General features: G+C 40.9%; 1 protein-coding gene across 3 annotated transcripts in view; it reads right to left on the bottom strand.

Moving 5' to 3' along the window:
• The window catches only part of arhgef18a (rho/rac guanine nucleotide exchange factor (GEF) 18a), a 54082-nt gene that overhangs the window by 26327 nt on the left and 3222 nt on the right, over positions 1–24533 (bottom strand). For 2 of the 3 annotated variants that reach the window (XM_061978792.1, XM_061978794.2), the window contains exons 2-5: positions 14161–14192; positions 6846–6945; positions 3419–3525; positions 3156–3296 (exon numbers count right to left, since the gene is read on the bottom strand). In XM_061978792.1, coding sequence (XP_061834776.1) covers positions 3156–3296; positions 3419–3525; positions 6846–6907 — 310 coding nt within the window. In that variant the 5' untranslated portion in view covers positions 6908–6945; positions 14161–14192. The remainder of the gene's footprint in view (positions 1–3155; positions 3297–3418; positions 3526–6845; positions 6946–14160; positions 14193–24533) is intronic. The other variant, XM_061978793.1, reaches the window with a different exon arrangement.

The raw sequence follows: 24533 nt of genomic DNA, 5'->3' as shown, positions 1-24533 counted from the left end.
TCTGAACCTTTTGATGATATTATGGACCGTAGATGTTGAAATCCCTAAATGTCTTGCAATTGCACTTTGAGAAACGTTGTTCTTAAACTGTTTGACTATTTGCTCACGCAGTTGTGGACAAAGGGGTGTACCTCGCCCCATCCTTTCTTGTGAAAGACTGAGCATTTTTGGGGAAGCTATTTTTATACCCAATCATGGCACCCAACTGTTCCCAATTAGCCTGCACACCTGTGGGATGTTCCAAATAAGTGTTTGATGAGCATTCCTCAACTTTATCAATATTTATTGCCACCTTTCCCAACTTCTTTGTCACGTGTTGCTGGCATCAAATTCTAAAGTTAATGATTATTTGCAAACAAAAAAAATGTTTATCAGTTTGAACATCAAATATGTTGTCTTTGTAGCATATTCAACTGAATATAGGTTGAAAATAATTTGCAAATCATTGTATTCCGTTTATATTTACATCTAACACAATTTCCCAACTCATATGGAAACGGGGTTTGTATATACATTTGATTATTTACAATCCGGGGAGGTGGGATGTGTTGGGGGGAGGGTGTTAGTCTAGGGTTGTAGTTGCCTGGAGGTGTTCTTTTAGTGCGGTTTTGATGTTAAAAAAGTGAGTGTATTGTCAGCATGTAGCTCACATAGCTATGCTTGTGTTGCCAACATGTATGCCCCCCCTGTCACACTCCTTTAAATTAAACTTTTGTTTGTGATATATGACATCTATTATGCTGGACCAGTGTAGAGTTGTAGTGTATATGTCAAAAGTGGCTGAAGTACAAACACACAAGAAAGTGTGTTCCCAGCATACTTGCCAACCTTGAGACCTCCGATTTCAGGAGGTGGGGGGTGGGGAGCGTGGTAGGGGCGTGGTTGGGGGCGTGGCTAAGAGGGGAGGAGTATATTTACAGCTAGAATTCACCAAGTCAAGTATTTCATATATATATATATATATATATATATATATAGAATTCACTGAAAGTGAAGTATTTTCATATATATATATATATATATATATATATATATATATAGAATTCAAGTATTTTCATACATACATACATACATACATATATATATATATATATATGTATCAAGAGGGACAGAGACAGCACACAGTGCATGTGGATCACATGTTACCATGGCGAGAACATATGGAGAGACTGCCAGTTATCTTGTCTTCACCAGTTGCAGAAAATGTGCCATCAGTACAACTGGGCAGTGCTGTTTCAGTTCCATCATCAGGACCATCAGTGAGTCAGACACAAACTAGTCTCATCATTGAACCAGATTCAAGGGCTGCGGAGTTGCCATCATCAGAACCCAGATCACCCACAACAAAAACCCCACCAGTGATCCGCAGGTACCCAGAAAGGTTTCGAGTACCACCAAAAAAACTGAATCTCTGAAGACAGTATAAAAATCTGTGTTAAAGATGTACAAATACTGTTTGTATAATAAGCATGTTATTGTTTACAAATGAGGGTTAAGAGTTCAGTACTAAAAAAAAAAAAGAATGTGGCTTAAGTACAGTTTTTTAATTGAGCTGCTGCATTTTTTGGTTGGGTTGTTTATTTCTTTTGAGTAACTTCTACATTTATAAAAGGGGAGGAATGTAATGGAGTGATCTATGTTTGTCTGTTGCCATCTCCTGGTGAATGTTGGCTATAGCGTACTGGGGTTACTTTTTGGTTGGCCAACGATTTACGTGGTGTTGCTCACCTGACGTCAAGTGTGTGAGTCTGTTCTGAAGTCTACAGTAAAGAGACGTACAGTACTTCATCCCCTCGCCTGTTTATTGCCTCCAACTCAATATATTACAACAACATTGCTGGAGGGTCCGCATGGAGCTGGAGGGGGCGTGGCCTCCAGGTCCGCCTGAATTTCGGGAGATTTTCGGGAGAAAATTTGTCCCGGGAGGTTTTCGGGAGAGGCGCTGAATTTCGGGAGTCTCCCGGAAAATCCGGGAGGGTTGGCAAGTATGGTTCCCAGTAGGGCTTACTAAAAGCACATTTTAACGTATTATTTTCGGGTCTCCCTATGTCTAGCATTAAAAGATTACAGTTGGTACAAAATGCGGCTGCTAGACTTTTGACAAGAACAAGAAAGTTTGATCATATTACGCCTATACTGGCTCACCTGCACTGGCTTCCTGTGCACTTAAGATGCGACTTTAAGGTTTTACTACTTACGTATAAAATACTACACGGTCTAGCTCCAGCCTATCTTGCCGATTGCATTGTACCATATGTCCCGGCAAGAAATCTGCGTTCAAAGAACTCCGGCTTATTAGTGATTCCCAGAGCCCAAAAAAAAAAAATCTGCGGGCTGTAGAGCGTTTTCTATTCGGGCTCCAGCACTATGGAATGCCCTCCCGGTAACAGTTAGAGATGCTACCTCAGTAGAAACATTTAAGTCCCATCTCAAAACTCATTTGTATACTCTAGCCTTTGAATAGCCCCCCTTTTTTTAGACCAGTTGATCTGCCGTTTCTTTTCTTTTCTCCTCTGCTCCCCCCTATCCCTTGTGGAAGGGGAGACACACAGATCCGGTGGCCATGGATGGGGTGCTGGCTGTCCGGGGTCGGGACCCGGGGTGGACCGCTCGCCTGTATATCGGTTGGGAACATCTCTGCGCTGCTGACCCGTCTCCGCTCGGGATGGTTTCCTGCTGACCCCACTGTGGACTGGACTCTTACTGTTATGCTGGATCCACTATAGACTGGACTCTCACAATATTATGTTAGACCCACTCGACATCCATTGCATTCGGTCTCCCTAGAGGGGGGGGGGGGGGGGGTTACCCACATATGCGGTCCTCTCCAAGGTTTCTCATAGTCATTCACATCGACGTCCCACTGGGGTGAGTTTTTCCTTGCCCTTATGTGGGCTATACCGAGGATGTCGTTGTGGCTTGTGCAGCCCTTTGAGACACTTGTGATTTAGGGCAATATAAATAAACATTGATTGATTGATTTAAACTGTTAGAACTGTTAAAACAGTCTACATTCCAGCATCAAGGCTAACTCACTGCCAATAAACTATTGTGGGACCTCTGACAGATTGTTGTAAAAAATACTATAGCATTTAGCATTTGAATGGATGTCTATCAATTGCAGGTGGTGTGGTATAGGGGAGCGTTCAACACACCATAGATGACATCCTGTCTTTTAACAGCATCTTTCTGCAGAGTCCTTAGGTAGTCCGGGTTGGTAGCCACGCTCCACGACTCCGCCTCCAGGTTCTTGCTGTCGCTCTCCAGCTCAGCTCGTAGCATGGAGTAATGGCCATCTGAGGAACACAAGTCATGATGGGATAAGGCATGCCTCTTGACTTGGGGTCATGAATTTCAGTCATTATGGTGATGATGATGATTATGCCGACGAAAGAAGACAAAGTGCAGAGGAACTGACCTTCTAGGTTGATGGACTCAGTCAGGGAGGAAGTCAAAGAAATGGCGTCCTCAGCGGAGTGTTTCAACCGCAAGCCTTCCACCTCATCCATCTGTGTTGAAACGGCTCTATTTGTAGTATGAGGACAGAAGTTTATGTAAGAAAAATGACATAAAAAAGAAAATGACTACTACTAGAGATGTATACAGACTACCGGTATTTTTAGGTACCGGTTCCTAATTGGATCGGGCCAAGCAGACCGTGAAAATTCTGCACTAATGATACTGCTATCTAGGGATGTCCGATAATATCGGACTGCCAATATTATCGGCCGATAAATGCTTTAAAATGTAACATCGGAAATTATCGGCATCTGTTTCAAAATGATCGGTATCGGTTTCAAAAAGTACAATTTATGACTTTTTAAAACGCCGCTGTGTACACGGACGTAGGGAGAGGTACAGAGCGTCACATAATATCTACGGCTTTTCACACACACAAGTGAATGCAAGCATACTTGGTCAACAGCCATACAGGTCACACTGAGGGTGGCCGTATAAACAACTTTAACACTGTTACAAATATGCGCCACACTGTGAACCCACACAAAACAAGAATGACATCCGCACCGTAACACAACATAAACACAACAGAACAAATACCCAGAACCCCTTGCAGCATTAACTCTTCCGGGACGCTACAATATGCACCCCCCTTCCCTTCCACCTCCAACTACCAAACCAACTCTAAAATACAGAGCCGAACATTTCCCAAATGACTCGTACGTATGAGGTGATGTTTCTTTAGCAAATATGATGACTACTTGTTGCTATAAAGCTGTTTGAAAAAACACCTGCTACTACTGCAGCCAGATTTGGATGCAACCACCAATTAGACATCTTCATTGGTAAGTTCATGATAACTTGACAACTTCTAATACTATAGTTGAAGCCCTTTTGTTGAAATAACTGATGCATCTTTCTTTTACTTGGAAACATGTCAACTCAGATTTATTGGTACGTTATTGTGATTTTTCTTCCTTAAATGATTTTTTAATTCACTTAGAGTGTTAATAAAACACTGAACTAATCCCTAGTTTATTTGTTTCTTTAGTACAGATGCTATAAAACTGGCAGGTTAAAAACAATGTAAAAAAAAAAAGGTTTCTGTATCGCCCAGCCCTATGAGGATGTAATAATTAGCTTGGAGTAATCACAAATAAGGAAGCAACACCACACAAAAGTTTGTAACAACAATATTTCCTCCTCAAAAGACCCTCAAAGTCCAGTTTTTAGTGATCTAGTTTAGGGATGTCCCGATCCAGGTTTTTGCACTTCCGATCCGATACCGATATTGTTTTTGCAATTACGATCCGATACCGATACTGACCGATACTGGCCTATCCGAGCATGTATTAAAGTTTAAAGTTATTTAGCCTACTTAGTTGTCAGAATCATGTTGAAAAGGGTTTTAGTACTCTTGATAACAACTAGCCAGCTGAATTAGGGGAGTTTGAATAATACACAATGGTTGGTAACAAGAAACTGACCTGTTTATTCAAGGATAAACACAAAATAGACAAAATTATACATGACAAACAGAAATGGCATCATTGAACTAGGGCTGGGAGATATGGCCTTTTTTTAAATATTGCGATATTTTAAGGCCATATTGCGATACACAATATATATCTCGAAATTTTGCCATAGCCTTGAATGAACACTAGATGCATATAATCACAGCAGTATGATGATTCTATGTGTTTTGATTGATTGATTGAGACTTTTATTAGTAGGTTGCACAGTGAAGTACATATTCCGTACAATTGACCACTAAATGGTAACACCCCAATAAGTTTTTCAACTTGTTTAAGTAGGGGTCCACTTAAATTGATTCATGATACAGATATATACTATCAGATATATACTATCATCATAATACAGTCATCACACAAGATAATCACATTGAATTATTTACATTATTTATAATCCAGGGTGTGGAGGGGGGCACCTGATGTAAGTGTCAAAAAGACAGCCAAAAGAGTTTGATATGAGAATAAATCTAAAGTTAAAATATAGGGTAGAAATGCACCCATTTGCAGGAAATGTAGTCTTGATTTTCAAAATTTTCTTTCAAGGCTTGCATGTCTACATTAAAACATTCTTCTTCATACTGCATTAATATATGCTACTTTTAAACTTTCATGCAGAGAAGGAAATCACAACTAAAAAAAATCACTAATTTTTTCATACGGTGTTGATGTGGAAATGTTTGCCTCGGCATTTTGATGGTGTGGGCGTGTGGCACCGAATGGAGATAAGCGTCTCGACAGACGTCACAATATTTGAACAACGATGACGAAAACTGTTTTCTCTGTCGTGTCCGTGTGTCGAAAATTGTTATGCGCTTATTTTTTTATTTGATTTTGTGCGTGGCATAGATTTGCTATGCGCAGAGGACGCTTAAACAGTGCGCAATTGCACAGGCGAGCACCTTAGAGGGAGCGTTGCTCGCACGGCTGCGCTAGCATCACAGCTAACGTTAGCCATGCTGCTACCTCTCTGCTGGGAGAGGACGTATACGTATGTGACGTATGACGTGACAGTATGTGACGTGTGTAAGAAGGTGCACTTGCTGTCTGTGAGAGGGAGACACAGGAAAGAGTGAGAAGAGCCTGTCGTGTAATGCCAGCAGCTAAAAGCAACTGCGTGAGAATTCACAGACCTGTGGATGTGTTGAAGGTGTGCTGGAAAATACGGAACGGAAACTCGGGAGCAGCAGAAAAGTGGAATGTATTATTTAAATCGGTGCGTTGGAAAACACAGACCGGGGTTTTTTTTAAACTGGATCTGGATCGGCATTTTCCCATGCCTTGCCGATAGGCAATTTTTAGCAAATATCGGCAGCCGATCCGATCCAAATATCGGATCGGGACTTCCCTAATCTAGTTATCCACAGATCAATATTAATCCAAATTTAAGTAAAATAATAATCCATAAAGTTGCTCAGAAACAAGATATCATTCGCTGACAGGTCTCTAGACGCCGCGTTTGCGTGGCATCAAAACACATAACTGCGTTGCACCATGTATGGCAAACATATTTGACTTGTTTAAGAATTAAAAAGCAGGTGTTGGTAAAAAAACGTCCCTTTTGTAAGATGTCACATGACGTTAACCTCTTGTACAAAAAAAAATTGTAATAAAAATAAATGTTTTAAATCTTTATTTACACCAATTACATTCTGTACCGATAAGAGTACTGATAAATACCGATATGGATAAAGAATATCGGTAAGGGTATCGTAACGATAAAATCTTAACGCTATATTTCCGTAACTACTACACAAGTGACTGAAGATGTGACATGAATCTGTCAAATATGAGGCAAAGAAGCATCACTATGAGTCACAGGAACATGACCTGAGTGTGACAGGACAACCGACACACCTGAGACTTGAGTCTTTGTATGAGGATAACCCAGTTTTGTCTTTTGTGGGGGTGATAGTCATGCCTGCACCACGGAGGCAGCCAGAGGTGCCATCAGGTGCTGGTGAGAGAAGAAAATGAGAGTTTCTCCATATTAGAAATGTAAATAGAACTTAAATTTAGTTCATTGCACTGCTCAGAGAGAACACACTTTATTAATTACGCTAGTTACCTCCACCAGGAGGTGATGAAATGTAAAAAGTAATTTGATTAACAGTCTGATCTGGCTAAATTCTACTTTGTTACCTTACGTTTATGTTACGGGCGTCAACATACAGTACAGGCCAAAAGTTTGGACAGTTTAATGTGTTTTCTTTATTTTCATGACTATTTACCTTGTAGATCGTCACTGAAGGCATCAAAACTATGACACCTGTGAAGTGAAAATCCTTTCAGGTGACTACCTCTTGAAGCTCATCGTGAGAATGCCACGAGTGTGCGAGAAAGAAATCAGAGCAAAGGGGTGGCTATTTTGAAGAAACTACAATATTAAACATGTTTTCAGTTATTTCACCTTTTTTCGTTAAGTACATAACTCCACATCTGTCATTCATAGTTTTGATGCCTTCAGTGACAATCTACAATGGAAATAGTCATGAAAATAGAGAAAACGCATTGAATGAGAAGGTGTGTCCAAACCTGTCCTGTATGTGTATATATTAGGGGTGTAACGGTACGTGTATTTGTATTGAACCGTTTCGGTACGGGGGTTCCGGTTCGGAGGTGTACCGAACGAGTTTCCACACGGACATATTAAGTAGTGTAACGCACGTTGTGTAAACAATGCACACCGAGGCACAACACACGGCATGCTAGCAGCTAACGGGCTACGACAGACTGACCATATGTCCTCTTTTCACCGGACATGTCCTCTTTTGCGGAGCTGTCAGGGCGGAGTTTCTTAAATGCCTCAAATGTCCGGCATTTTGAGATAGGGCTGCGTGTATTTTCAATGTACGTTCAGGGTTAAGAAGGGGTTAAAAACAAAACGCACAGCAGCATTGGTGAGGGAGGGGCAGAGACAGAGAGAGAGAGAGAGTTATGATAAACGTGCATGCGTCGCCAGGCTCTGCTTTTTATCCATAGATTTATCACATTTAATTTTGTATTATCTATAGCAGGGGTGTCAAAATTGTGCCCCAGAAGCCATTTGCGGCCCACAGCTAATGTTTTAAAGGCCCACGGCACATTCTAAAAATACTACTAAAATAAACAAAAACATAACAAAAGTGAAATAAAAAAGCTTAAAGGTTAAATGTAATTTAGAAAAAGTTGAAATGTTGACTAATAAAACAAAGCTGTTTTTTTTTTTCTTTTAAACTGTCATTGCTCAAAACATAATATTGAATCAAAATCAATGTTATTATGAATTATTGACCTATCCAAGGTTCTGATTACTTCACATCAAATATTCCACTAAGAAAAATATTTTTGGTGGAAGATTTTGCAAATTTGGTAAATAAATAACACAAAAATGTATATTTTGTTGTTTTCTTACTGTACCGAAAATGAACCGAACCGTGACCTCTAAACCGAGGTACGTACCGAACCGAAATGTTTGTGTACCGTTACACCCCTAGTATGTATGTATGCATGCCTAAGCCTGGGTCGATAGTCAATAAGTCAATTATTCAAACAATAAATGAAAGTGATCTTGAGAACTTTGCTGTCCGATTGTGTGTTTGTTTTCTTCGTCTCTCACGTCCAATCAGAGGTGCGCTAGGGTTCACTTTGATAGTATACCACCGCTAAAGCTAAAAAGAGCCCCTAAAAGGCGCACCCCATGGTTTACAGAAGAAACTAGAGCTCATAAATTATCATGTAGAAAGCTGGAACGCAAATGGCACGCGACTAAACTTGAGGTTTTCCATCAAGCATGGAGTGATAGTTTAATAACTTATAAACACATGCTTACCTTAGCTAAAGCTAAATATTACTCAAATCTCATCCACCTCAACAAAAATGATCCAAAATTTTTGTTTAGTACAGTAGCATCGCTAACCCAACAAGGGACTCCTCCCAGTAGCTCCACTCACTCGGCAGATGACTTTATGACTTTCTTTAATAAGAAAATTGAACTCATTAGAAAGGAGATTAAAGACAATGCATCCCAGCTACAACTGGGTTCTATTAACACAGATACGACTGTATATACGACGGATACTGCCCTATAGAGGGGGGGGGGGGGGGGGGTTTACCCACATATGCGGTCCTCTCCAAGGTTTCTCATAGTCATTCACATCGACGTCCCTTATGTGGGCTCTGTACCGAGGATGTCGTTGTGGCTTGTGCAGCCCTTTGAGACTTTTGTGATTTAGGGCTATATAAATAAACGATTGATCGATTGATTGATTGACTTTGTGCATGGCTTTCAGCACCCGAGCACGTTCGTTCAATAGCAGAACTGAATGAACAGAGTGAATCCTCTTGTCATCCATCCACAATCTTTGTCTTGGTGGTTGGAGGCGGGACCGCTAGCTTACACACACGGACAGAGCCTCGCTAGTTGCTAGTGAGAAGCATTGCAGAGTAACACAAATTAGGAGGAAAAAATATGATGGTTTTATTTCTGCTTCAAATGAGTGAGCAAAATCAACCCATTGACACTTATGAGCAAATATGACCAGTTTGTTGGAAAATTATAAAAAAAAATATAAAAAAACACCCCACCCAGTTTTTCCCCAGTAGGAAAAACTGGGTGGGGTGTTTATTGAAGTGCTATTTGTGCTAAAAGAGATTGAGAGTCCGTTCCATTACATAAGTGCCTAATTTAGTACAAAAAAATGCTGACAATAATATCGATTATCAGGAATAATTTGTCAGACAATAAACCATCCAGAAAATGTTGTTATGGGCCCAGGCCTATGTAAGATGGTGTCCCTGCCTCCACCCACAGACACAAAGGCAGTGGATGACTGACAAAAGGCTTCACTACATTTCTTTCACTCCGCTATAGATAGCTCAAAAAGTTATCGGCGGGTTTTCAACTAGCTTTTAGGAAATGTTAGAAATAGGATAAGTAACAAGTCATATTAATTTGGGGCTGATCCAGATTATCGGCTGGATTCAGGAGTTGTTGTTTTTTTTACTATTGAGACATAGGGCCTGATTTCCCCACTCCTGACTGCATCTTTTGTTCTCCTCTCGCTTTTTGAGTGTGCTTTTCGTAATTTCTCCACTCCCAGAGTGCACTTTTTTGTTATTAAACATTCTTATATTTGCTGACAGTTTATTTTCTGCTTTTGTGTCCTACTCCGGCTTGCCGATCGTACCAAAACATTATCAACATAATTACACAAGGCGACTCCGTAAAGAATCTGGGTATTATCTTCGACCCAACTCTCTCGTTTGAGTCACACATTAAGAGTGTTACTAAAACGGCCTTCTTTCATCGCCGTAATATTGCTAAAATTTGTTCCATTTTGTCCACTAGCGACGCTGAGATCATTATTCATGCGTTCGTTACGTCTCGTCTCGATTACTGTAACCTATTATTTTCGGGTCTCCCTATGTCTAGCATTAAAAGATTACAGTTGGTACAAAATGCGGCTGCTAGACTTTTGACAACAACAACAAAGTTTGATCATATAAGGCCTATACTGTATATACATATATACATATATATATATATACACACATATATATACACACATATACACATATATATATATATATATATATATATATATATATATATATATATATATATATATATATATATATATATATATATATATATATATATATATATATATATATATATATATATATATATATATATATATATATATATATATATATACCTGCACTGGCTTCCTGTGCACTTATTATGTGACTTTAAGGTTTTACTACTTACGTATAAAATACAACACGGTCTAGCTCCATCCTATCTTGCTGATTGTATTGTACCATATGTCCCGGCAAGAAATCTGCGTTCAAAGAACTCCGGCTTATTAGTGATTCCCAGAGCCCCAAAAAAAGTCTGCGGGCTATAGAGCGTTTTCTATTGGGGCTCCAGTACTATGGAATGCCCTCCCGGTAACAGTTAGAGATGCTACCTCAGTAGAAGCATTTACTGTAAGTCCCATCTTAAAACTAATTTGTATACTCTAGCCTTTAAATAGACCCCCCTTTTAGACCATTTGATCTGCCGTTTCTTTTCTGCTCTGCCCCCCTCTCCTTCGTGGAGGGGGGCACAGGTTTGGTGGCCACGGATGAAGTGCTGACTGTCCAGGGTCGGGACCCAGGGTGGACCGCTTGCCTGTGCATCGGTTGGGGACGTCTCTGCGCTGCTGACCTGTCTCCATTCAAGATGATCTCCTGCTGGCCCCACTATGGACTGGACTCTCACAATATTATGTTAGATCCACTATGGACTGGACTCTCACTATTATATTAGATCCACTATGGACTAGACTCTCACAATATTATGTTAGATCCACTATGGACTGGACTCTCACAATATTATGTTAGATCCACTATGGACTGGACTCTCACTATTATGTTAGATCCACTATGGACTAGACTCTCACAATATGATGTTAGATCCACTATGGACTGGACTCTCACACTATTATGTTAGATCCACTATGGACTGGACTCTCACTATTATGTTAGATCCACTATGGACTAGACTCTCACAATATTATGTTAGATCCACTATGGACTGGACTCTCACAATATTATGTTAGATCCACTATGGACTGGACTCTCACTATTATGTTAGATCCACTATGGACTAGACTCTCACAATATTATGTTAGATCCACTATGGACTGGACTCTCACAATATTATGTTAGATCCACTATGGACTGGACTCTCACTATTATATTAGATCCACTATGGACTAGACTCTCACAATATTATGTTAGATCCACTATGGACTGGACTCTCACAATATTATGTTAGATCCACTATGGACTAGACTCTCACAATATTATGTTAGATCCACTATGGACTGGACTCTCACAATATTATGTTAGATCCACTATGGACTGGACTCTCACTATTATATTAGATCCACTATGGACTAGACTCTACAATATTATGTTGGATCCACTATGGACTAGACTCTCACAATATTATGTTTGATCCACTATGGACTGGACTCTCACTATAATGTTAGATCCACTATGGACTGGACTTTCACTATTATATTAGATCCACTATGGACTAGACTCTCACACTATTATGTTAGATCCACTATGGACTGGACTCTCACACTATTATGTTAGATCCACTATGGACTGGACTCTCACTATTATATTAGATCCACTATGGACTAGACTCTCACACTATTATGTTAGATCCACTATGGACTGGACTCTCACACTATTATGTTAGATCCACTATGGACTGGACTCTCACTATTATGTTAGATCCACTATTGACTAGACTCTCACAATATTATGTTAGATCCACTATGGACTGGACTCTCACACTATTATGTTAGATCCACTATTGACTAAACTCTCACAATATTATGTTAGATCCACTATGGACTGGACTCTCACACTATTATGTTAGATCCACTATTGACTAGACTCTCACAATATTATGTTAGATCCACTATTGACTAGACTCTCACAATGTTATGTTAGATCCACTATGGACTGGACTCTCACACTATTATGTTAGATCTACTCAAAGTCCATTGCACCGGTCGCCCAGGGGTGGGGTCCCCACATCTGCGGTCCCCTCCAAGGTTTCTCATTGTTATCCCATTGGGTTGAGTTTTTTCTTGCCCTGATGTGGGATCTGAGCCGAGGATGTCGTTGTGGCTTGTGCAGCCCTTTGAGACACTCGTGATTTAGGGCTATATAAGTAAACATTGATTGATTGACTGATTGGACATCGATTGTATTGTAGGGTTGCAAATATATGTTACACAATATTTGCGCAACTCAAGAATATAAATATTGAAAACAAAAGAATATTTGCACGAAAGAAAAGAGATCAGTGGCAATAACTGGAGATGTGGTTAAGAATTGATTCCACCATTCCTCAACATCCTACGAGAAAAGCAGTTCAGTCTAGCGGAGAAGAAGCAAGGCTACAGGTAAAAGCCAGTAAATTAGAATATTTTGAAAAACTTGATTTATTTCAGTAATTGCATTCAAAAGGTGTAACTTGTACATTATATTTATTCATTGCACACAGACTGATGCATTCAAATGTTTATTTCATTTAATTTTGATGATTTGAAGTGGCAACAAATGAAAATCCAAAATTCCGTGTGTCACAAAATTAGAATATTACTTAAGGCTAATACAAAAAAGGGATTTTTAGAAATGTTGGCCAACTGAAAAGTATGAAAATGAAAAATATGAGCATGTACAATACTCAATACTTGGTTGGAGCTCCTTTTGCCTCAATTACTGCGTTAATCACCCAACCATGCAAATTTTGCATTTCCTTTGGAAATCGAGGTCCCAGAGTCTGGAGGAAGACAGGAGAGGCACAGGATCCACGTTGCCTGAAGTCTAGTGTAAAGTTTCCACCATCAGTGATGGTTTGGGGTGCCATGTCATCTGCTGGTGTCGGTCCACTCTGTTTCCTGAGATCCAGGGTCAACGCAGCCGTCTACCAGCAAGTTTTAGAGCACTTCATGCTTCCTGCTGCTGACCTGCTCTATGGAGATGGAGATTTCAAGTTCCAACAGGACTTGGCGCCTGCACACAGCGCAAAATCTACCCGTGCCTGGTTTACGGACCATGGTATTTCTGTTCTAAATTGGCCCGCCAACTCCCCTGACCTTAGCCCCATAGAATATCTGTGGGGTATTGTGAAAAGGAAGATGCAGAATGCCAGACCCAAAAACGCAGAAGAGTTGAAGGCCACTATCAGAGCAACCTGGGCTCTCATAACACCTGAGCAGTGCCAGAAACTCATCGACTCCATGCAACGCCGCATTAACGCAGTAATTGAGGCAAAAGGAGCTCCAACCAAGTATTGAGTATTGTACATGCTCATATTTTTCATTTTCATACTTTTCAGTTGGCCAACATTTCTAAAAATCCCTTTTTTGTATTAGCCTTAAGTAATATTCTAATTTTGTGACACACGGAATTTTGGATTTTCATTTGTTGCCACTTCAAATCATCAAAATTAAATGAAATAAACATTTGAATGCATCAGTCTGCGTGCAATGAATAAATATAATGTACAAGTTACACCTTTTGAATGCAATTACTGAAATAAATCAAGTTTTTCAAAATATTCTAATTTACTGGCTTTTACCTGTATCAAGCAAAAAAAGAGGGCAATGAGACCTACCTTCCTTATAGGCTTTGCCACACACTTGCTACCTGTAAAAGAAGAGAGTTTGCGTCACAGATGTGTGTAAACTAATCAGCCCTGCAAAAACGGGAGAACAGGTTTGGTGGGCAAAGAAGCGTTTAGGCAGCGTCAGCTGAGGTCGGACCAGCTCGCTGGTAAACAAGCACACTGTGGGAAAGGCGTCACAGCCGATCAACTTTGACCTCTCAGCTACATGCAGCAGAGGCATGTCAGACAGCTTTTATCTGCCCCACATCTTGACAGTGAAGCCCATACTTGGGCGGTGCGCGCTTATTTTAATATCTTCATAATGATCCCATTACAGGCGCACTAATGAGTCTGGTTGGTGTTATGTGAAGCTACATGCCAGATGTTAATGGAAACTCTAGGATCAAAGATGGTGAACCTCTGCTGCTTCAAACGATCTTTGACAGTATTATTAGCAAAGATGTTTTGAGGGGACACACACACACACACACACACACACACACACACACACACACACACACACACACACACACACACACACACACACACACACACACACACACACACACACACACACACACACACACACACACACACCTAACTGCGCTAAAGGAATGTCAAAAAAACAGTCAGATAGGTCAGTCAAACTTTAATAATATATTAAAAACCAGCGTGATGTGGGCGCGCATGGAGTCGTATATCAACATGGACGGAGCTGCGTGAAAAAAGCCACCCGGCCTCTTCGCGTAAACTTACCTTAACCACTCGCTCATCTTTTCTTCATCCATCCATCCCTTCGAGTTAGCTTTTATGATGACGCCGGCTGGAAAGGTCTCTTTTGGCAAGGTCTTCCTTTTGAATATGACCATGGGTGGAAGTTTCTGGCCATTAGCATGGCAAGCTAGAACCACAGTGAAGGATGACTTCTCATTCCCTGTGGTGCGAATATTCACCGTACGTGCTCCCGTTGTATCCACAGTGCGGTTCACAGGAATATCAAAAGTCAGTGGAACCTCGTCCATGTTGATAATGTTCTCTGGCCGGATCTTTTTTTCAGCTATCTTGTTTTTACAATATGCACGGAAAGTAGCCAGCTTTTCTTAAAAGTCTTTAGGCAGTTGCTGTGAAATAGTAGTCCGTGTGCGGATGGAGAGATTGCGTCTTTTCATGAACCGGAAACCTGTCGCTTAGTAGGAGCCATTTTGTGGTCTTTACAGATGTAAACACACAAAGGAAATGAAACGTAATATCCGCGCGCTTCTTCTTCTTCTATGGGGGAGGGTGGTTGCTTACAGTAGAAGAAGAAGCGCTTCCTGTTCTATGGGGGCGGGTGCTTATCTTGGCGGTTGCTTGCGTAGAAGAAGAAGCACTTCCTCGTCTACGGGGAAAAAAGATGGCGGCTGTTTACCGTAGTTGCGAGACCGAAACTTTATGAAAATGAATCTTAATATTAATCCATATATAAAGCGCACCGGGTTATAAGCCGCACTGTCAGCTTTTGAGTAAATTTGTGGTTTTTAGGTGCGGCTAATAGTGCGGAAAATACGGTAGTCATTTGTCAAAACATTATTGTTTTCCAATAAAACATTTTACCAAAGGAAAACCAAAGAGCCATTGTGGTGTACGCATCATGTCCAAAACAAAGTCCAATTTGAACAAAAACGTTGTTTCTTCATCCAAATCAAACAAGCAACAAGTCATGTGCCTCTCCCATTTTAGTGAAAAAAAAAAAACATTTACCCACCCAAGTGCAAGCTCGTGCCTTAGTGACAGCCTTTATGTAGCATTCCCCTAAAGCAGTGGTTCTCAAATGGGGGTACGCGTACCCCTGGGGGTACTTGAAGGTATGCCAAGAGATTTTTTTTAAATATTCTAAAAATATCAACAATTCAAAAATCCTTTATAAATATATTTATTGAATAATACTTCAACAAAATATGAATGTAAGTTCATAAACTGAACATTAAATCAAGTAGGCTATTCCATTCATTACAATGCAATATTCAGTGTTGACAGCTAGATTTTTTTGTGGACATGTTCCATAAATATTGATCTTAAAGATTTCTTTTTTTTTGTGAAGAAATGTTTAGAATTAAGTTCATGAATCCAGGTGGATCTCTATTACAATCCCCAAAGAGGGCACTTTAAGTTGATGATTACTTCTATGTGTAGAAATCTTTATTTATAATTGAATCACTTGTTAATTTTTCAACAAGTTTTTAGTTATTTTTATATCTTTTTTTCCAAATAGTTCAAGAAAGACCACTACAAATGAGCAATATTTTGCACTGTTATACCATTTAATAAATCAGAAACTGATGACATACTGCTGTATTTTACTTCTTTATTTCTTTTTTTCAACCAAAAATGTTTTGCTCTGATTAGGTGGTACTTGAATTAAAAAAATGTTCACGGGGTGTACATCACTGAAAAAAGGTTGAGAACCACTGCCCTAAAGTGCCTAAAATAATCAAAGAACACAAACAACGAGAAAGCACCTAAACTAATCTGATAACCTATCCATCCATCTCCATCCATCTTCTTCCGCTTATCCGAGGTCGGGTCGTGGGGGCAGCAGCCTAATCAGGGAAGCCCAGACTTCCCTCTCCCCAGCCACTTCGTCCAGCTCCTCCCAGGGGATCCCGAGGCGTTCCCAGGCCAGCCGGGAGACATAGTCTTCCCAACGTGTCCTGGGTCTTCCCCGTGGCCTCCTACCGGTCGGACGTGCCCTAAACACCTCCCGAGGGAGGCGATCGGGTGGCATCCTGACCAGATGCCCGAACCACCTCATCTGGCTCCTCTCGATGTGGAGGAGCAGCGGCTTTACTTTGAGCTCCCCCCGGATGACAGAGATTCTCACCCTATCTCTAAGGGAGAGCCCTGCCACCCGGCGGAGGAAACTCATTTGGGCCGCTAGTACCCGTGATCTTATCCTTTCGGTCATGACCCAAAGCTCATGACCATAGGTGAGGATGGGAACGTAGATCGACCGGTAAATTGAGAGCTTTGCCTTCCGGCTCAGCTCCTTCTTCACCACAACGGATCGATACAGCGTCCGCATTACTGAAGACGCCGCACCGATCCGCCTGTCGATCTCACGATCCACTCTTCCCTCACTCGTGAACAAGACTCCGAGGTACTTGAATTCCTCCACTTGGGGCAGGGTCTCCTCCCCAACCCGGAGATGGCACTCCACCCTTTTCCGGGCGAGAACCATGGACTCGGACTTGGAGGTGCTGATTCTCATCCCAGTCGCTTCACACTCGGCTGAGAACCGATCCAGCGAGAGCTGAAGATCCTGGCCAGATGAAGCCATCAGGACCACATCATCTGCAAAAAGCAGAGACCTAATCTTGCAGCCACCAAACCGGATCCCCTCAACGCCTTGACTGCGCCTAGAAATTCTGTCCGTAAAAGTTATGAACAGAATGGGTGACAAAGGGCAGCCTTGGCGGAGTCCAACCCTCACTGGAAACGTGTCCGACTTACTGCCGGCAATGCGAACCAAGCTCTGACACTGATTATACAGGGAGCGAACCGCCACAATCAGACAGTCCGATACCCCATACTCTCTGAGCACTCCCCACAGGACTTCCCGAGGGACACGGTCGAATGCCTTCTCCAAGTCCACAAAGCACATGTAGACTGGTTGGGCAAACTCCCATGCACCCTCAAGGACCCTGCGGCGAGCATAGAGCTGGTCCACAGTTCCACGACCAGGACGAAAACCACACTGTTCCTCCTGAATCCGAGGTTCGACTATCCGGCGTAGCCTCCCTCCAGTACACCTGAATAGACCTTACCGGGAAGGCTGAGGAGTGTGATCCCACGATAGTTAGAACACACCCTCCGGTTCCCCTTCTTAAAGATAACCTAAACATATCATAATGACATTAAACTATCCATCCATCCATTTTTCTACCGCTTGTCCCTTTCGGGGTCGCGGGGGATGCTGGAGCCTATCTCAGCTACATTTGGGCAGAAGGCGGGGTACACCCTAAACAAGTCGCCACCTCATCACAGGGCCAACACAGATAGACAGACAACATTCACACCGGGAGAGGGAAGTCTGGGCTTCCCTGCTTAGGCTGCTGCCGCCGCGACCCGACCTCGGATAAGCAGAAGATGATGGGTGGATGGTGTTTGAATCAAGAATCGATTCTGAATCAAATAGTCACCCCAAGAATCAAAATCAAACAAAATCATGAGGATTTGGGAATCTTTCCCAAAGCCAGTAGCCACAGGTAAAACAATTCACTTTAAAGTTCAAACCCTTTCTGAACTGTTTATGTTAGCACATAAACCTCATTGTGCCACGCCTCAGACAGAACGGGACCAGCCAGTCTGCCGGGTAGCCTGCAGAGGCTGGAGGAGGCCAGCAAACACTGCGAACACGTGGTAGGAAGGAACCATTCACAACAAAACATGTTTCAATTAGTCAGGAGCATAAAATGCCTGAAACATGCAAACTGGCAGACTTATTTAAAAACTAGTTGAAAGAAACTACAAATGTTTTGGTGCTGTAAACTGTGTTTTTGCTGCTGGAAAAGATGTCAGGATTAAGAGTATGGACTCTCAGATGATGTAGCGCAGTTCTACGAGCACAATAATGCACACACTGTTAAATGAAGACCTCTCGGACAATACATTTGTCACGTGCCATTGATGTTTTTACCACAAAATACTAAAAGCTGTTTTCAGTCTTGCACACACAATCAGTATCTGCACTACTTAGCAAAGCATCCAAGTAACATTGGTCAGTGCGTACTTGAAATACAAACCCCGTTTCCATATGAGTTGGGAAATTGTGTTAGATGTAAATATAAACGGAATACAATGATTTGCAAATCATTTTCAACCCATATTCAGTTGAATATGCTACAAAGACAACATAACTGATTGTTCAAACTAATAAACTTTTTTTTTTTTTGCAAATAATCATTAACTTTAGAATTTGATGCCAGCAACACGTGACAAAGAAGTTGGGAAAGGTGGCAATAAAAACTGATAAAGTTGAGGAATGCTCACCAAACACTTATTTGGAACATCCCACAGGTGTGCAGGCTAATTGGGAACAGGTGGGTGCCATGATTGGGTATAAAAGTAGATTCCATGAAATTCACAAACAAGGATGGGGCGAAGGTCACCACTTTGTCAACAAATGCGTGAGCAAATTGTTGAACAGTTTAAGAAAAACCTTTCTCAACCAGCTATTGCAAGGAATTTAGGGATTTCACCATCTACGGTCCATAATATCATCAAAGGGTTCAGAGAATCTGGAGAAATCACTGCACGTAAACAGCTAAGCCCGTGACCTTCGATCCCTCAGGCGGTACTGCATCAACAAGCGACATCAGTGTGTAAAGGATATCACCACATGGGCTCAGGAACACTTCAGAAACCCACTGTCCGTAACTACAGTTGGTCGCTACATCTGTAAGTGCAAGTTAAAACTCTCCTATGCAAGGCGAAAACCGTTTATCAACAACACCCAGAAACGCCGTCGGCTTCGCTTAGCCTGAGCTCATCTAAGATGGACTGATACAAAGTGGAAAAGTGTTCTGTGGTCTGACGAGTCCACATTTCAAATTGTTTTTGGAAACTGTGGACGTCGTGTCCTCCGGACCAAAGAGGAAAAGAACCATCCGGATTGTTCCAGGCGCAAAGTTGAAAAGCCAGCATCTGTGATGGTATGGGGGTGTATTAGTGCCCAAGACATGGGTAACTTACACATCTGTGAAGGCGCCATTAATACTGAAAGGTACATACAGGTTTTGGAGCAACATATGTTGCCATCCAAGCAACGTTACCATGGACGCCCCTGCTTATTTCAGCAAGACAATAACAAGCCACGTGTTACATCAATGTGGCTTCATAGTAAAAGAGTGCGGGTACTAGACTGGCCTGCCTGTAGTCCAGACCTGTCTCCCATTGAAAATGTGTGGCGCATTATGAAGCCTAAAATAGCACAACGGAGACCCCCGGACTGTTGAACAACTTAAGCTGTACATCAAGCAAGAATGGGAAAGAATTCCACCTGAAAAGCTTAAAAAATGTGTTTCCTCAGTTCCCAAACGTTTACTGAGTGTTGTTAAAAGGAAAGGTCATATAACACAGTGGTGAACATGCCCTTTCCCAACTAATTTGGCACGTGTTGCAGCCATGAAATTCTAAGTTAATTATTATTTGCAAAAAAAAAAAAAAAAAAGTTTATGAGTTTGAACATCAAATATGTTGTCTTTGTAGTGCATTCAATTGAATATGGGTTGAAAAGGATTTGCAAATCATTGTATTCCGTTTATATTTACATCTAACACAATTTCCCGACTCATATGGCAACGGGGTTTGTAAACAATCTTTAGCACTGACCCTAATGGGGGGAAAAAGAACTCTCCGTACAATACAAGGATAACAGCAGAAATAAGGAAGCAACATTCAACTCAACCGAAAACAGGATATGTAAAATACGGTGTTTTAAGTCCCAAATTCCTTTTGTGTGGCAAGAAGTTTGTAGTTTTGGATTAAAGTCAAAAAACACTAATGATAGAAAGTAGGGATGTACCGATAGATCGGCCACTAATCGGAATCGGACGACCAATGACATCACACTGGGATTTGCGAATCCTTACAACTTGTTTGAAGTGATGTCCGCTGTAATATTGACACAGATTACAAATATCACGTCCCTAATGGCTATGCTGATGTTAAATAGCAGACAGCATCAAGAAATGATCTTAGATTGCGCTATGAACATAACGCTGCTACCAAGAACGTATCGGAGCGGACACAGGCCCAATACAAAAAAGACCGGCGGAAGAGGTTTTTTTCGAAGGAATTTGAAAATAATTTTAAATCTGAAGGAAAAGACCATTCATGCCCTGACTGATACTGTTCCAGAGGAAGGCTGCTATTGTTCTGGACTATCTTGCCAGTTGTTCGGAAAGTTAATTAGGTTAGAGTGCACAAATGCAGCGTGAAGAGGTTTGTGTACGCTTTATTATTCGCCTTTAATGTACCTGCTTCATTCTCTTTCATCTCAAGCACGGGTGTCAAACGTACGGCCCGAGGGCCGGATCAGGCACGCGAACAGGTTTCATCCGGCCCGCGGGATGAGTTTGCTAAGTATGAAAATTAACCTGAAATTTTTGAATGAAAGAAACTGCTGTTCTAAATGTGTCCACTGGATGTCGCAATAGCAATTATTTGTATCTTTGTAGATGATGCTACGTATGTACAAAATAAACCACATGTCAGTACAGCAGTCGAGGAAAATGATCAAACTACATGAATCCATTCATCCATCCATCTTCTTCTTCCGCTTATCCGAGGTCGGGTCGCGGGGGCAGCAGCCTAAGCAGGGAAGTCCAGACTTTCCTCTCCCCAGCCACTTCGTCCAGCTCCTCCCGGGGGATCCCGAGGCGTTCCCAGGCCAGCCGGGAGACATAGTCTTCCCAACTGGCCCCACTATGGACTGGACTCTTACTATTATGTTGGATCCACTATGGACTGGACTCTCACAATATTATGTCAGACCCACTCGACATCCATTGCATTCGGTCTCCCCTAGAGGGGGCGGGGGGTTACCCACATATGCGGTCTTCTCCAAGGTTTCTCATAGTCATTCACATCGACGTCCCACTGGGGTGAGTTTTTCCTTGCCCTTATGTGGGCTTTGTACCGAGGATGTCGTTGTGGCTTGTGCAGCCCTTTGAGACACTTGTGATTTAGGGCTATATAAAAAAACATTGATTGATTGATGATTGAACGTGTCCTGGGTCTTCCCCGTGGCCTCCTACCTAACTACATAAATAACATCCTGTAATTTCATTTTGATATTATTTTTTTATCTTGATAGATTGAAAATTAACACCAATCAGTCGACTGATGAACATTATTACATAATTTATTCCGAAAATATAAGTATGTATACTATTAACCGCAACAGGTAATTGTAAAAAAAAAAAAAAAACATTATGATTTATACAATTTCAGAATGTGCTTGTTCTTTTTTTAAACAAAAGAAAACAATTTGAAGCTGTCTTTATTTTTAAGTTATCGTGCCGTGATTTTACCAGTCCGGCCCACTTGGGAGTACCGTAATTTTCTGACTATAAGTCGCAGTTTTTTTCATAGTTTGGCCGGGGGTGCGACTTATACTCAGGAGCGACTTATGTGTGAAATGATTAACACATTAGCGTAAAATATCAAATAATATTATTTATCTCATTCACGTAAGAGACTAGACGTATAAGATTTCATGGGATTTAGCAGATTGTTTGGTAAACGTATAGCATGTTCTATATGTTATAGTTATTTGAATGACTCTTACCATAATATGTTACGTTAACATACCAGTTGGTTATTTATGCCTCATATAACGTACACTTATTCAGCCTGTTGTTCACTATTCTTGATTTATTTTAAATTGCCTTTCAAATGTCTATTCTTGCTGTTGGCTTTTATCAAATACATTTCCCCCCAAAAATGCGACTTATACTCCAGTGCGACTTATATGTTTTTTCCCCTTCTTTATTATGCATTTTTGGCCGGTGCGACTTATACTCCGGAGCGACTTATACTCCGAAAAATACGGTAGATTTTTCTCCATGTGGCCCCCCCATCTAAAATGAGTTTGACACCCCCTGCCATAAAGCAAATGCAACTGGAAAATGCTGCAATCACATAAACGCTGCAAGATCCAAAAGAAAATTCCTGCGAGTGCCAAACCTGAGGGACTTTGAAGACATCAGTGGGATAAACAGATGGAAGTTTGCTTGATGTCATATTTTACAATGATGGTGAGCAACCAAAACTACAGGCTGTACCGGAAAAACTTGTTTTGTTCCATGAACCTGCAGCGCGTTTCTCATGCTGTGGTTTTGAGGGTTTGTGTGTGTGTTTGACTGTTACACTGCTGTACAGTACTTAAATGCCACGTAAAGTAAATCAGCGGACATAATTAACCATACAAACAAGACCAACACTGGGGGCGCGCTTTCTAACATTTTTGTTGTTGTTTACCACTACATCTAGGGCTGCAAATATGGAATATACTCCATATATCGAAGGTTTGTCTCTGTGCGATATAGAAAATGACTATATGGTGATATTGGAGTATACGTTCTCACGCAGTTGCTTTTAGCTGCGGGCATTAGACTACAGGTTCTTCTCACTCTTTCTTGTCTCTCCTTCTCACAGAGACATAAAACAAGCGCACCTTCTTACATACTTCGCATACTGTCGCGCGTGCAACGTCATACACTCTCGCCGAGCATAGAGGTAGAATAGAATAGAATAGAAAGTACTTTATTGATCCCTGGGGGAAATTCAGCACCACAGTTCGCTCACAATAGACAATAAACATTAAGGTATTTTTACATGTGAATAATATAAATACAGTCTATTATACAGCATTATTCACATGGGAATAATATAAATACAGTCTATTATACAGCATTATTCACATGGGAATAATATAAATACAGTCTATTATACAGCATTATTCACATGTGAATAACATAAATACAGTCTATTATACAGCATTATTCACATGTGAATAATATAAATACAGTCTATTATACAGCATTATTCACATGTGAATAATATAAATACAGTCTATTATACAGCATTATTCACATGTGAATAATATAAATACAGTCTATTATACAGCATTATTCACATGTGAGTAATATAAATACAGTCTATTATACAGCATTATTCACATGTGAATAATATAAATACAGTCTATTATACAGCATTATTCACATGTGAATAATATAAATACAGTCTATTATACAGCATTATTCACATGTGAATAATAGAAATACAGTCCATTATACAGTATTATTCACATGTGAGTAATATAAATACAGTCTATTATACAGCATTATTCACATGTGAATAATATAAATACAGTCTATTATACAGCATTATTCACATGTGAATAATATAAATACAGTCTATTATACAGCATTATTCACATGTGAATAATATAAATACAGTCTATTATACAGCATTATTCACATGTGAATAATATAAATACAGTCTATTACAGCGGTATTTCCTATATAAGTAGCGGCATGGGAAATTTTAGCAGTGGTGCTAGCGGAGTGGTGCGAGTGGCAATCCGAGAGAAAGAAGGTGCGAATCTGGTAGCAAATGAAGGAAGAATAATTAATTCCCAAGAAACACAGCAGGGGGTCCAGGGTGGTTTGGCTTCAAGCGGGAAGATATTGAACAGACAACCGTAATGTCAAGTATGCGGCAAAAGCGTTGCCACAAAAAGTAGCATTACTGCTAATTTGTAGCATCATTTGAAAAGTCACCCGCTAGAGAATGAAGAGTGCTTGAAACTCCGCATGTCAACATCTCCGGCCGGTGCC

The sequence above is a fragment of the Nerophis lumbriciformis genome, linkage group LG19, assembly GCF_033978685.3.
Source record: "Nerophis lumbriciformis linkage group LG19, RoL_Nlum_v2.1, whole genome shotgun sequence".
NCBI classification, from domain to species: Eukaryota; Metazoa; Chordata; class Actinopteri; order Syngnathiformes; family Syngnathidae; genus Nerophis; species Nerophis lumbriciformis.
Note: the sequence above shows the minus strand (reverse complement) of the source record. Positions and strands in the feature narration are given on the sequence as shown.